Source organism: Limulus polyphemus, unplaced genomic scaffold, assembly GCF_000517525.1.
Source record: "Limulus polyphemus unplaced genomic scaffold, Limulus_polyphemus-2.1.2 Scaffold61, whole genome shotgun sequence".
Classification (NCBI taxonomy): Eukaryota; Metazoa; Arthropoda; class Merostomata; order Xiphosura; family Limulidae; genus Limulus; species Limulus polyphemus.
This window is the reverse complement of record NW_013665671.1, coordinates 287,621-301,797: the sequence shown is the minus strand read 5'-3', so window position 1 is coordinate 301,797 and position 14,177 is coordinate 287,621. Positions and strand designations below refer to the sequence as shown.

The following is a 14,177-nucleotide window of genomic DNA, read 5'->3' as shown; positions in this document are numbered from 1 at the left end:
CAGCATTACTGTCACACTTTCGCTGAAGTAACTTTAATAAAACAGGTCAGTATGCGAAACAAAATAAAACAAGCATGGCTTGAGTTTCATCATCGTCTGGTGATTTTATTTTGTATTAGGTGCCTTAAGACATCGTTATCATCTGATAAAATCAGAGTTTTTGTCTAGTTCTCACTTTTAATTCATAGCCTTGCTCGCTGTTTTCAACAATGAACTGTCATCTGTACCTCTCATAAACGCCTTAAGCTCATTGGTTGTAACTACCTCAAAAACACCATATTGAAATAAACTAATGTAAGCACAAGCACCTAATATTAACATGTCAATCTGTGCATAGTTTTCTGTTAGAGCTACGCTTGATTAATCAAGGAGAGCTTGTTGGGAAATTCACCTTGTGTCTGGCGCCAAATGTAAACAACATTTTTTCGATCCTTGAAAGCTGGCGACATAATGCACAACTAAAATAGAAATGTACAAATAAAGCTATTCTATTTTAATCTAAATAAAATTCTGGGATATTCTGTATTACCAGTCATCTGCATATACACGTCGTTTACTGCTATACTCATAACTATTACAGAAAATACCAGGTTTTAGAACATTTTTCACACTTATCAGTTCCCCCTGTCCATCTCCTTGGTTTTTGTTTTCTCTCTCTCTCTCTCTTATGTACCCTATAGCTTATGTATTATTTCCCAGTATATTTCATGCTTTTCCTGTGATCTCTATTTCAAGTTTTCTTTTCTTTGGTCTATCTGGTGTTTTTTTTTAATTTTTCACTGGTTCAAAATAATGGCATTGTTTCCTTGATCAATTTTTCGGCTTTCTGTTTCCTGTTTGCTTTATTCGTTTTCTTGATAGATTTATGAAGTAATGTTTATAAAACCTTTGACACGAAAATACCGTCTTACTGTTCATTACTGTTGCATAATTAAGTACTCTAAAACACTAATAATTCTAAATATTGAGCCTTATTTTTTACTTGTCACTGTCAAATAAGAAATAAAATAATATGGGAGTATAAGCACATTTTTGGTCTTAATACCAGTGTAATTTAAAAGAAAACTAATAAAAATGTATTTAACAGGCTTCCCAAAATGAACTCGATCAAAACTAGAATAAATGATGACTTGAAGGGTGGACGAATAATTATTATTTCATGAAACACTACAAAACGACTGTAGCAAGAAAACATGCTAATATCATAATTGTTTGTCATATAAAATCTTCATTACATTCAAACATTTCCATAGTAGAATTTCTTATTTCAGTTATATTCGAGCTTAAAGTATTCTTTATTCAAAGAAAAACTGGATACAAGTATGAAAAAAATTGTAACATAAATTCTATTCAGATTCTACTAACATACAGTGAAAGGTGTAACGTTACAACTTGACAGAGTTATTTTGTTCTCCAGAACAATACAAAATAAAATCATATTTATTTCGTCAAACTGTGAATTTGTATCTTTCAATAGCTTCGCTGCCACAACCTGTGCAATGTAAATAGACTGGAGAGTATCACACATGCAAAGCTTGGGAAGAAAGCGCATAACAACTATTGACTATTATGCAAATGGTAGACATCCTGTGAGAAGCCACATCCTTGCAAAGTCATACTAATTTTACTTGCTCTAATAGGTGGATGCCTTAATTAGAATTCGACCTCAGCCTTGGATTATGCAAGTTGCAGTAAAATCAACTGCAAGTTGCCATTCAGCTGCGTCATATTAAACATTTTTTTGTGTTTTTGAATGGCATAAAATTGTAAATAGAGCTTCAGTTTATCATAAAGTATTATTTTCATTAAAAAACAATCTCTTCATAACTTTATGAAAATATATTACTTTAATGATAAACGTTCAGTTCTACAGTCATGTTAACTTACAAATAATAGTCCTAGCTGTCATCTGCAAATTGAAACACTCACACGTGTTTGTGTGGTTCAACTAACCAACAAACTTGAAAGTAGTCCTACCTGAGTGTCCTCAATAGCTGGTAAAGTTCCTGCATTGTGAAGATTAATAAGGTCTTGTTCGCTCAGACCATGATGACCGCCATGCATTGCGACGTCCGGACGTCGGACACTAGGATAAGTAGGATCTGTTCGACGAGCCAAATCGTAGGATCCAGTAAGTCCTGGGTGGACATTGGGTTGAAGATGGAGAGGTTCGTCCTCCCGTCGGGCTCCAAAAACATTGTGGGTCCGCTGAGGGGGGTGGAGTTGGTGGTATTGTTGTGGGTGTTGGGCGGCCGCAAGACTGTTCAGATGAGTATAAGGATCAGCATTTACGTGGGGGTGGTGGAAGTCTAAGTGTTGCTGTGGCAGGTTGTACGGCGGTGGGAAATAGGGCGGCTGGAAGTCGGCTGAGGTGGGTGTGTGGGTGAGTCTAGGGGTGGTGCTGAAAGTGGCTGTAGAACCCACGCTACCGATGCTGGAAATGGGGACTAGACTGGCGGCGTGACCCCCCACCAGGTCTCGACGTTCCTGCAAAACAAGAAACCAGACATCAATAAGGAAGCAAGTTCTATTTGTGGACAAGTCCAACCTTTATACAGTTGTTTTACAGTCGAACAAAAACTAAAAGGATATCAACGGAACCATTGTGATATAACTTTTGACAGACATAAAAGTTTTAATTGTTCTTGAGAAACGTAGTTGACATGTTTAACCATCTTTATATTTTCATTCAAATTCAAACAAAATACTATGCTATGACTTGAAAATAAAAGTATTTTTCATAAATTATTTGAGTGTTGCCAATAATTGCTGGTAAACTGACCTCTTTTTAAGATCAGTTTGGACAAAAGTAAGCAAAATCTTTTGAACACAGTGTTTTAAACTTAGTAGCTAAGGGAGTCCAAGGTCTCGTAGAAGTATGTAAATGTTTCTACAAACGAAGATACAAAAAGCTTTTAATTTTGTAATAATATCGACCACGAACAAATAAACCTAACGATTTTTATTTTTCATATTTTAGTGTAGTGCTTCAAGTTGAGGCACTAGTAGTTTCAGAATGCCTGTTTAGTTTGACAAGGTCATTTGAATGCTATATTAGCTCTTGCTACAAAAATATTTAATTGCCATTTTTAAAATGGCACATTTTATCTGATTCTTTGTAACTTATTTATCTATATTTCTAAACATTCTTGTATATACCTTTGTTAAAATATATATTAATCAATAAATGGCGTGTTTTAATATGGATGAATCCGAAATTAATTGTTAGATAAACTAATATTTTTCTGGGTAATGAACAATGATACAATTTCAAAGAAAACAAATATTAAAGGGAAGATTAAAAGGATGACTACATTCATACACTTTAGTATTACTAATAAATTAAGAATGAAAAAATTACTTTAGCATAATAATAATAATATATTTATGTTTTTTTTTCATCGACACATTTACTACTTTTATATAATATTTTTACATAAAACCTCCTTGTGTGATCTCAGATTAAAATACAATAATTTGGTGAATTACAAGTTAATTTATATACTGGTATTCACTTCGCTCTTTACTACCGCCATAGACATCTCTGTTTAAAAAAATCACTACATGTGATTTATTTTTGAGCTGAAACAGCCACTGGTTTGTCATACTGCGATGTGGAGAAGTCAATCAGAACTTTGCCTCAAAAGCCACGTTAAGTTTAAATCTAGTAAGGCTAGATCAACTACCTGAACAATCACAACATAATTATGTTTAGTAACTGACGATATTCCAAGTGAGGTTACAATTATATATGCAGATGAATCATCATTAAATTTGTACACATACACGAAATAAGAACAACAATATCAGAACTCAAACTCTTACACTTAACTCGTCCTTTCTATTTATACATAATTACGGTTAAACTGTATGTTAAATAGTTTGTTTCTAAGAGTAAAATTAGTATGAAAGATAATTTTCGTCTTGAAATCTTCTTGAAAAAAACTAAACACTATTTTTATTGTAAAAATCGCTACACATTTCTAGACATATTATATGGTGTCATGTTTACCATTGATTTTGCATTATTCAACTATTTACAGTCACATTTTTCATCAACCCTAATTGCTATACATTAGTTAATGTATATAAAATACACAGGAAAGCTTCGGGCAAGGACATGACCCTGGACGATTATCATTATCTGCAGTCTAGGAGATTAAGCCTAAGTTACCTACAGGGTCAGGAGTATTTTGACCTCTAGTTCACTGACGTGAAACGTCGAAAAGTCCTATGTATCTGGTAATACAGTGTAGCGATCTGACACGTGCTAGTTTCAAAAATGTGTAATTTTTCTGTTTATACGGGCCGATATTTTTTTAAAGTAACAAGTTAAAGTGATCGAAATTTCTCAGTTATGCTGGTCAATTACATGCTAGAAAAGCTGATTGGACACTTTAAGAAAGTGCCTAACACTTTTTTTATTTCTGAACTCCAAATTATAAAGACAAAAAATCACTTTAGGATGAAGAACACAACAAATACACTGATGTTTAACTGTTTTTACAGTTTTAAATGCAAAGCACCAAAATATTTGTCATTTCTGTAGAACATTGGAATGTTCAAACAAAGTATTTTATTATTTGGTAACCATTTTAGGAAGTTTGGCATGCCTTTGTAGCATTGCCAATCACGAAAAACATTGAAATATGCAACATATTTCGCATGAAGAGACTAACATGTCCCGTTAAAAGTGAAGATGCAAATTTCTAAATTTCAGAAGAAACAAAAATGGAAAATATTTTAATCACCTTTTAGGATCGAGGTTGATTAAGCTTGTAACTAGTTTACAAACTATAATAGCAAAGGATGATACAAAATGACTGTTTAATGATATCCAACATGCCACCAACTCAAAACATCGCTCTAATTGATTTTAATGTGTTCGTATTTTATAAACTATAATAAAGTGACACAGCCTTATTGCACTAATATAACGTGTAAGTACTGTTAGATAGTTCATTAAACGATATCTGGAATCATTGCATGAACGTGTATGCGCCAAATACAAAATCCTTAAAATAAAAAAAACACTGCAGATGTACCAACACATGAAAAAGACTGACGAGTTGTAGCTTTCACGAATCTTTCCATTCTGACTCGTTTCTATGAATTTCATGGTTTGAAGTCAATTAGCTACACATCTTAAACCTTTCCAATTATTAGTTGCACTTAATCTAGCATAGAAGATCACTGAATCTATTTCAGAAGTTTCTTTATTCTTGAAGATGCCTTTCCGTAACCACGAAATAAAGCCAATGAATGACTTTTTGTTGCAAGAGACCATAACACAAGTGATTACAATACGCTAAAATATCCGTACTACATTAGAACGACTTCGACTATGTGATTCTGCACGTAAATCGACAAGTTTTTATAATACACTCTAGCTAAGTCGAGATAATGCAACATCGTGATATCCTGTAATTGATCTACATTAAATGAATTTAGCTGAATCAGTTTTCCTATAGTGGCGGTTATTTCAAAGCATCACGCACACAAATTTTGTATATCGTACGTGTCGCTCACGATGAACAGCGTGAAACACAATGCCTCTAGGCTTTGGCAATGGTCCGGAAAATGAGGAGCTTCGACCTAGGTTGAAGCAGGTGTAGAATTCAGCGCGAACCTTTACAACACACTGTCTTCTCTTATTCATTTCGAGAACAATAATGTCTAACGGTTCTATGGTATTTTTATTTACACTTTGGAAATAAGCATTGCCTCTTATCCAACATTTAACTTACAGTGGTACTGGTTAGAGCTGTTATTGTATTTAGTTTATTTCTGGTTGGACAAATATTATTGTATGGGAAGAGGAATTCTGTATGTAAGCCTATTGAATTCTATGTCTACGGTGTCCATATATGACTTTTGAAACACGTTTTTTAAAACTATTTATGCCCAGAACTGCTTGTGGGTCCATGACAAAATCAGTGAAACAAGAAAAATGTCATCAATATTGCGATTAATCCCACTAATTAGTACTGGGTTCACTATTTATTTTACATAGAAAAAAGTGATCAGTGATTTCACAATTTTTGATTAGTTATTCACATTTCAGGATTAAATAAGTTTTAGAGAAATGATGTTTCTTGACTACTTACAATCTCAGCGTTAATTGCAACGAATCTGAACAAGTTTGTTTTTACAAATGATAGACACTAAGAAATATTAAAGATAAAAGTTTTAACTTAATATTACCCACATTTTAAACAAATAAAAAAAGGCTCCTGGAAGTTTATTAAAATTTTACTAAAAAGCATTTTCTGTTTCCAGTTAACACCACATTCAAAATTCACTTTTTCGTCTACAGTCTAGAATGTTTCATATAGATGGAATAAAGTAGGATTAACCTCAGTGCAAAAACAAAGAATAACAAGAGGTGTTAAAAACGAAACTTGCAGTAGAATTATACGTTATTAGACTTTCTCGTCTATAGATTTTCCGACTCGATAAAAAGTTACTAACCAAGAAGCGTAAATACAAAGTACAACTGCTTTAAGAACAAAATACAATGAATATGAATTTGAGTTATCTGCTAAGAAAAGATGTCATCTAAAAGTGAAACACTTTATTCGAACCGCACACTATGTGCCAAAGATCGTTTTTTATTCTTACATAACAAGCAAAAAGAGTTACGGAAACCATCAAATACGACCCTGTATGAGAAAAAAACAATGTTTTAATTTTGGAATACTTGTAAGGTAGTTTGTGATACCGATGTTAAGTGGCATCACCTAGCAACGCTATCTAAAGAATGATTTAGAACTCAATAAGCAAATACTTCAGAATTGTATAGGTATAGGAAAATCATTGTTAGTGCTATGAAATGAGATGTTGCAAATCATCTTTGATGTCATGTTCGGAAATATTATTAATATGCATCAGCATCATAAACCCAAAATTTCAGCTGTCGAAAGTATAGACAATAATAAATGAAATATTTTAAATTAAATTTAGCTGAAATCGCTCCTCGTTCCAGGCAGAAATGCACCCATTCCCTGCATAAGGAGTTGTGCTACAGAATATCGAAATCCGACCATAGCAAAGACTGTTACTCAAACTTAGGTTGTAGGTGCATGGTCAGAAATTTGTAAAGCATGCCACTGCACCTTGGAAAAGATAAGTATTACCATAAAAGCCACTTACATTAGCCCAAAACACACGCACTGTACTGCAGTTAATCGCAAATCATTTAAATAATGACACTTTATTCAGTTGAAGATTTCAACATGGTCGTACTAATAAGAAGAATGTTACCACAATACTCGGACTATTGCCAGAATGTACGCTAAAAGGTTCCCAAATGAACATCATCCATTACATGAAATGATAAAAATACATGTTAACGGCTGCGTACTACATGCTCATTTTCGTGTACACGCAAAGAACAACATACTGACAATAAAAGCCGCCATATTGGAATTTGTCACATTTGGGCAGTACCTTGAATACAGCTATTGATTGTTTTCCACTGTTTTCATAATATTTTTGTCTGCATTTATATATATATGAATGTTGTTTCTATTGCGCAACTTTTGTAATTTTTTTTTACCTAAAATGTTTCATTGCAATTGACATTTGTGGTGTATGATGATATTAGTTAAAGTTTCGAAGGTCATGATATTAAACGACCTCAACGATATTATCTAAGGCAAGCAATACCGGTTTTAGTATTTGGTGCTTTAGTACTTATGCTGCATATTTTTCTATAATGTGTATAACTGCCTTCATTTCCTCCACGCTTATAAATAAATATACGGGGAAACTACCCAAGTCTTTCAATTTTAACTCCACCAATGTCGTATCAGGAATACCAATTTACAAAACCACAGCTTCGTACCTTCGACTACATTCTTCTGTAAAGGGATGTGATTACTTCTGACGTTGCCTTGGCCACAGGATGTTGCACAATTAGTTTCAACATGGGAATGTTATAGTGACATTTTAATGATGCAATAAGATGCTAAAAAATGGTTATCTAATATCAAAAAAGGATAATTTAAAACATCTTAGGCCACACTTTCTTTGATGTAAATAAGATTAAGAATGTAACCAAATTTATATAAAATGTACTTTATTTAAACTTGTCTGTGCTCTGTGTTCCAAATATTATTTTGCTGTTTAAGGAAATTTAGTTATTTGATTGAAATGTGAACTATGCGTTATTCTATATATTTAACAGAAGTATTTTACGTTGGAGAAACATTATCTTATGTTTAGACACCATTTTATTATACTTATAAAGCAGTATTTGTTAGCTTAAACAACAAAAATGTTAATACACAAAGGAAACGATTTTAAATCTACTAAAGTTTTTATACAAGAAAAATGCTCCTATAAAGAAAACTGTCTTTATAGACAATGCTATTGTACAAATAAAATGGTATAATAAGCCTAATAGTATTAACAAACAAAAATAAAGAAGCAGTTTCACAAATATATATATTGTATGGCTAACTATTCGTTTTGAAAATAGATGATTTGAACTACTAACATTACACTTTTCATGAATCTAAAAGTAATCCTAATTTACAAACAGAAAGCTGGAATACAAGATATTATACTTTTATAAATATTATTATTAAAACCTTAAGCTATTGGAGTCTTCATCTCGTGAACAGAACCTTCACGTGTATTATAATTATTTCAGTATTTTTAGTACCGTCACGTTTTCATGTTTTGTGTGAGGTGGTAAACGCCGATTTATCGCTTAGTCTTTTCTTCCGTACATGGAAGAAATTATCTTGCAGGTGACGCTTATTTTCATAAAACGTTATATCGTATCCGATTTTGCTGTCAGTCAGTTTTTGTTAACTGCCTTCTTTTAGCTAACAGTTTAAGCTGAAATTTACGTAAAATATTTAACATTTTGAAGTTCAGAAAGCAGGATTATATTTCTAAATTCTATATGTGCCACAGCTACACGTTCATAGACAATTAAACCAAATGTAAATTAAATACCCTAAAGTGTAATAATTTCCAAGATTTATAAACTTAGAACGAAATTATGTTATGTGCTATATAATATACAATTCGTAATTATAAGATACCTACCTTTTTTTATCTGTCCTTCATGAGTGGAATTCAATTTTGTCAACAAACTAAAGATACAAAAATATCAATTCCTACAGAATTCTTCTTCGACAGCTTATTTTTTTGTGTTAAGAGTAAACTTCTATTGACGTTAAGTAATCAGAGATTGCGGCCAAGAACAAGCGAATTTTGAAACTATGAAATTAAAAGTTCAAACAACATATCACGTGGGAGTGGGAGAAAACCAACATAGCTGTGTGCCGAAACGTTCTCGACAGACTTGGTTTGTGAATATGTGTGAGCTTCAGGCCTAACCGCCAAAGGACAGGTCGGTACATTAAAGAGCAGGTAAGTTCAAGTATGATGAAAGTATAAAAAAATGTATGGCACAGAAAGAAGCATCAGCCTGTTGCTTGTGGCACGAAACTCGCGTAACACATTTACTTACGCGTATCAATAAAACTGAATAGAGAACTTTACATTAGTATTTTGTTACTTGCTCTTAGGGACATTTTAACACTCCGAAACCTCTTATCATACCATTCTGTTGGGCTTTTTTTTTTCATTGGAGCAGAAAGAGTAAATAAACTAAACACCATGGATAATATAGTCGTACCAATGTTATAGTGTAAGTGTAGAAGACTACAGGAAAACTTAATATTCAAGTGTGATAAAATATTCATTCAAAATAATTTACTTTTAACGCCTATTAATGTTTTAAATAATCAATATAAAATATTGTTAGACGAGATTTATTCAAAATACAAAGGATCGTACATAAATTCTATAGCTTAGCGATACTACACCTCAGGAGATTCTATGAGTCCAAATGCTGAGGGCATGTCGTTTTTCATGTCTTGACCAGGAGATAGCTGACCTGCAACTTCATCATTGTCCTCGGGTACTTCTCTTTTCTGTCCTGTAGGACTGTTTGCTTGTGCTAAGGGACTGAGTTGCGCCATTTTGTTGACGACAATCAATAACAAATATTCTACGTTCTCGCACTACTACTGATTATCTGCAGCTGATGATGGCTGCATACACAGGAATATCGTTTCATGCAAACGGAATCAAAATATCGAACAGTCAAGAACCTTCTCTGAACACACACACACAGTCTTTACCTACAATGTCAGTTTAAAATCTCTTCGGCTGCGGTCACTGGTCTTCTATCCCCCTCTGGGCTTAACTGGTGTTGCAAGCAAGAATGCCTTGGCTGATGGACTACCTCTACCTCCGTGCCACGTACAGGACAGGTTGTGGAACAGTTGAAGTTCTTGCACGCCACAGCAGGTAGGGAGAACTAGACTGGGTGGGGGAAAAGGGGGCAAACGAAGAGAATAGAAAGTCAACACTGCAAGGCCTGCTTGACTACCTTGCCGCCAAGAATGGAGTGCTCAAATGGCCGCAGGCTACCTGAGCGTTAAAGCTGGTAATAAGTGCAAAGCTCACGCATCACTGACGCCAAGGATTCTGCAGTCTTCCTTTTGTAAAGGCATGTCCAAGATCACCACGCACGCCGGTTGGACGCATAAATTAGTGAGACTGCCCACTTGTATATATGGTGTAAGTATATTTTTGTTGGATTAAACACTTTTTTACCCTCTCTTTATCTTATGCTGAATATACTGACCCCTCGTTAGGATCGAGATGATCCCTTTTTGTTCTAAGAAACCGGTTTATTACATATGTCCCTACCAACCTGTTAAACAAAGTTCTGCTGTTAGATAACGTCGCTCCGCCCCGTTTGGGTGACGTAATATTGTGAAACTAAGAAATAGGTTTTCCTACCTGATTCACATCTACTTGTGAAGCACATTACGTTTAAAGTCTAAGTATTGTGCAACTTAACATTCCGGGCCTTATGACGTCTCCGTATGTTTTTCTACAATGTGTACGACGTAAATGTTTGAGGTCATGAAGAAGTTTCTAGATTTTCACAGAAACATGTATTTATAGTTAACACAACAATTCCCCACATTGATTTCGCAGATATTAAAATAAGGATACCTCATTTGAGGTAGTTATTCAAATCTGTCTCATAGAGAATGATGATACAAGTAGCTAGTTCCTCACTTTCATTGTTTGTAATAAATAAGTCCTTAAAGAAGGCGATCTTCAAGGTTAATATGTAATATTTGAATCGAAACGACTGTAAGTATATTAGAATCATACACAAGTAGCATGTGGAAATAACGCCTCGTAGTTAGGTTGATATTATAACTAATTGTGGTAGTCTGGTATATAATTAACAAGAGACCTCATGCTTAGCCTTAATCAAACGCTTGAGATTATACAAGTGGAAATTGAAAAGTTAGGATAAAAATAGGAAATGGCGTAGAATGTTGTAAAACGTTCTAATCTCACGTGTCTAAATACATATCTTCCCTCAAGATCAATTCTACGAACTTGCAAATTAAAACGTAGATCTATGTTTATGATATATTTGAATCTAATATAAAAGTATTCAATTTTTATGTAAAATATTAATTTTTGTTGAGCGGAAATCGAACTAAACTTTTGTGCGAATGCTTAGTGTGATGGTGTTCTGTGTTAATCAGATAACTCAGCTTTATTCAGCATGACAGAAAAAGGCTTTTCCTGTTGTCTCACATAATTATGCTGCCGATCCGAAATTATCCAATAGTGTAAGTGCTGACGTCAACGAGTCACGCCCGACGTTTAAGAATGCTGCATGGACTTCCTTAGGAACGTCCTTCTCGCCAGCGCTCATTTGAGAAGTATCGTCTATTTGTTACATCTTGACGCTAAGTCACGATAATACCTTAAGTCTTAAGAGACTGAGTTTGTATATCGAACATGAGTATGAAGGAAAGAAGTCATTATTTCTCTTAACGTAAGTTGTCAATGCACATGTGACTACAAAATAAAACAGATAAAAACTGAGAATATATCTCAAATGACACATTTCATTACAGCCAAGTCAAGAAATAAAATTAATATCTGAAATATAAAATCTACATATCAATCGGGTAGAAAAAAATATATTGTTGGTGATTTTAAGTGATATTTTAAACTAGCTTAAGTAGAACAAATACTTAATATAATAATATCAATACAAAACTGCTAGATATTGTCTATTGTTTTATAGCTAATGTGCGTAAAAGATACAATTGTATTGTATACGTTAAACACCAGTTTGTACTCTCACTTTTCAATATTTTTTTCTAGTGCAGTTTAAGGTCGACTAATCGTTAATCAAGCTGATGGAGAGCTTGTTTGAATCATTAGCTAATGACATCTTTTTTACTTAACATGATATTACGAAGTAAATTCACCTTGAAGATATTTTAGACTGAAGACATGCTGGATAACTGATTACACAAATTAATGCTTCCTGGAAACATAGAGGAGCAAAAAAGTAGAGTAAAGTCAAATAAGCAAATCCAATAGTTTGAAAGCTTTCGGAAATTATATCTTCCTTTTACCTCTGAATTCTGTTGAGTTATCAATATTCTTTCTGAAATTATCCATCTATCTATGATTTTATTTGTTCTATGTTTTAATTAACAACTTATCTACTTTCTTTTCGAGGGATTTTCTTGATCTTAAAAAAACTACTGCTTTTAAGTATTGCTTAGCTAAAAGATTATGACAATTTATTGATAACGTTTTGAACGATATTGGTATATATATATATATAATGTAAAAATACAACATTTTATTATTATTATTATTATATACATGCTGTACATTGTTTTGTTATAGTTTTGCTGGCGCGATCATGTATCTATTGGCGCATACATCTATAATAAAAGTGTCGTATTTTTAAATAATTATCTCGTCAGGCTGTGCAGAGCTGAGTAATCGCCTGGACGCCGTTGATATAATACAGATAATTATGAAATATATATGATTAATTAATCAATTAATTAGAATAACATATATGTCACTGTACTTATTTTGTTTTGACGGGGAATGAGTTGAGGTAATTTCTCTACTGTTTAACGATTAAATATAAACTAGAAAAATCTTGATTGTGTTAGACTTATTTATATATAGAGAGCTGCTTTTCCATATGTTTGTACCTTATCACATATGTTACACAATGGAGCTAAATAAACAGAAATCCTACAATTGTATTTACAATATTTGGATTTTTTTATCTTATAAAACTTCAAAGACAAGATATACAATGTCACAAATCTTTAAGTTTCAACTAAGACTGATGCTTTAAAAAATAACGCAATAATTTAAGTAGAAGTATTAGAGATTATTCAAGGGATGAATACAACGTTAACAACTGGTGTGGAAAAATTAATGTTTCCTTTCCCACAAGGTTTATTAAATACAACGTTTTGGAAACATGTCAGTTTCTTTTTGATTGATCTTGTTTCACAAAATTAGATGACTTGCCAACAGGCGAAAGGTGCAAGAAAACACAAATATGGTTTGTACAACAATAATGAAAAAGAAAACTTGAATGTGAATTTATTGCCAATTTAATCGAGTGCTGAAATACGGATGCTTTGAATTAAAGAATACTATTTATTTAAAGTCATACTTTTGTTTGAAGTTTAATTATAAGGAAAATTGTCATATTTTACACATAAGGAACGTGTAGACAATTTTGAAAAGATATATGTCACCGATAATCGGTGATATCTACAATATCTGAATGCAATTGATGAAAATTTTATACCAGCATAAATCCTGCTACAGATTTTTTGTGACGTTAACGTTTAGTTTTTAACTTTAAGTTCTTGTTGGATAATTTCGTCAGCATAAACAAAACTAAATATATTTAAAAACGAAAAAGAACAATAACAGAAAACAGTTAATATAACGTAGACTGTAATTTCTACTTTAATTTTTCTTTAATAATTTTGATAATGCTGATAAACTGAAAAGATAAGATTACAGGAACTTCAGTCTATTGTTATATGCACAAACATTTCACGGTTCTCAGCTTAATTGTTTTGATACACAATACTAGTTTGCATTCGTATAAATATAAAAATCTTACACACCCTACAAGTCTGAATACTACTGTATTAGAATAACAAACTCGTAAAAATAGGACAAAGTAAGTAAAATAACAGATTGTGCAAGAAAGTACTATATATATATACACTTCATTACTACTGTTACGTCTCCGTTTTTTAATTAACTGATTT

At 32.8% G+C, this 14,177-nt stretch overlaps 1 protein-coding gene across 3 annotated transcripts in view; it reads right to left on the bottom strand.

The window, feature by feature from the left end:
* Nucleotides 1-14,177, bottom strand: part of LOC106464510 (transcription factor AP-2-beta-like) — a 145,816-nt gene that overhangs the window by 58,354 nt on the left and 73,285 nt on the right. For 2 of the 3 annotated variants that reach the window (XM_022392709.1, XM_013924660.2), the window contains exons 1-2: nucleotides 9,846-10,288; nucleotides 1,978-2,487 (exon numbers count right to left, since the gene is read on the bottom strand). In XM_022392709.1, the coding sequence (XP_022248417.1) occupies nucleotides 1,978-2,487; nucleotides 9,846-10,001 (666 nt within the window). In that variant the 5' untranslated portion in view covers nucleotides 10,002-10,288. Of the gene's footprint in view, nucleotides 1-1,977; nucleotides 2,488-9,845; nucleotides 10,289-14,177 lie in introns of those variants that run through there. The other variant, XM_022392705.1, reaches the window with a different exon arrangement.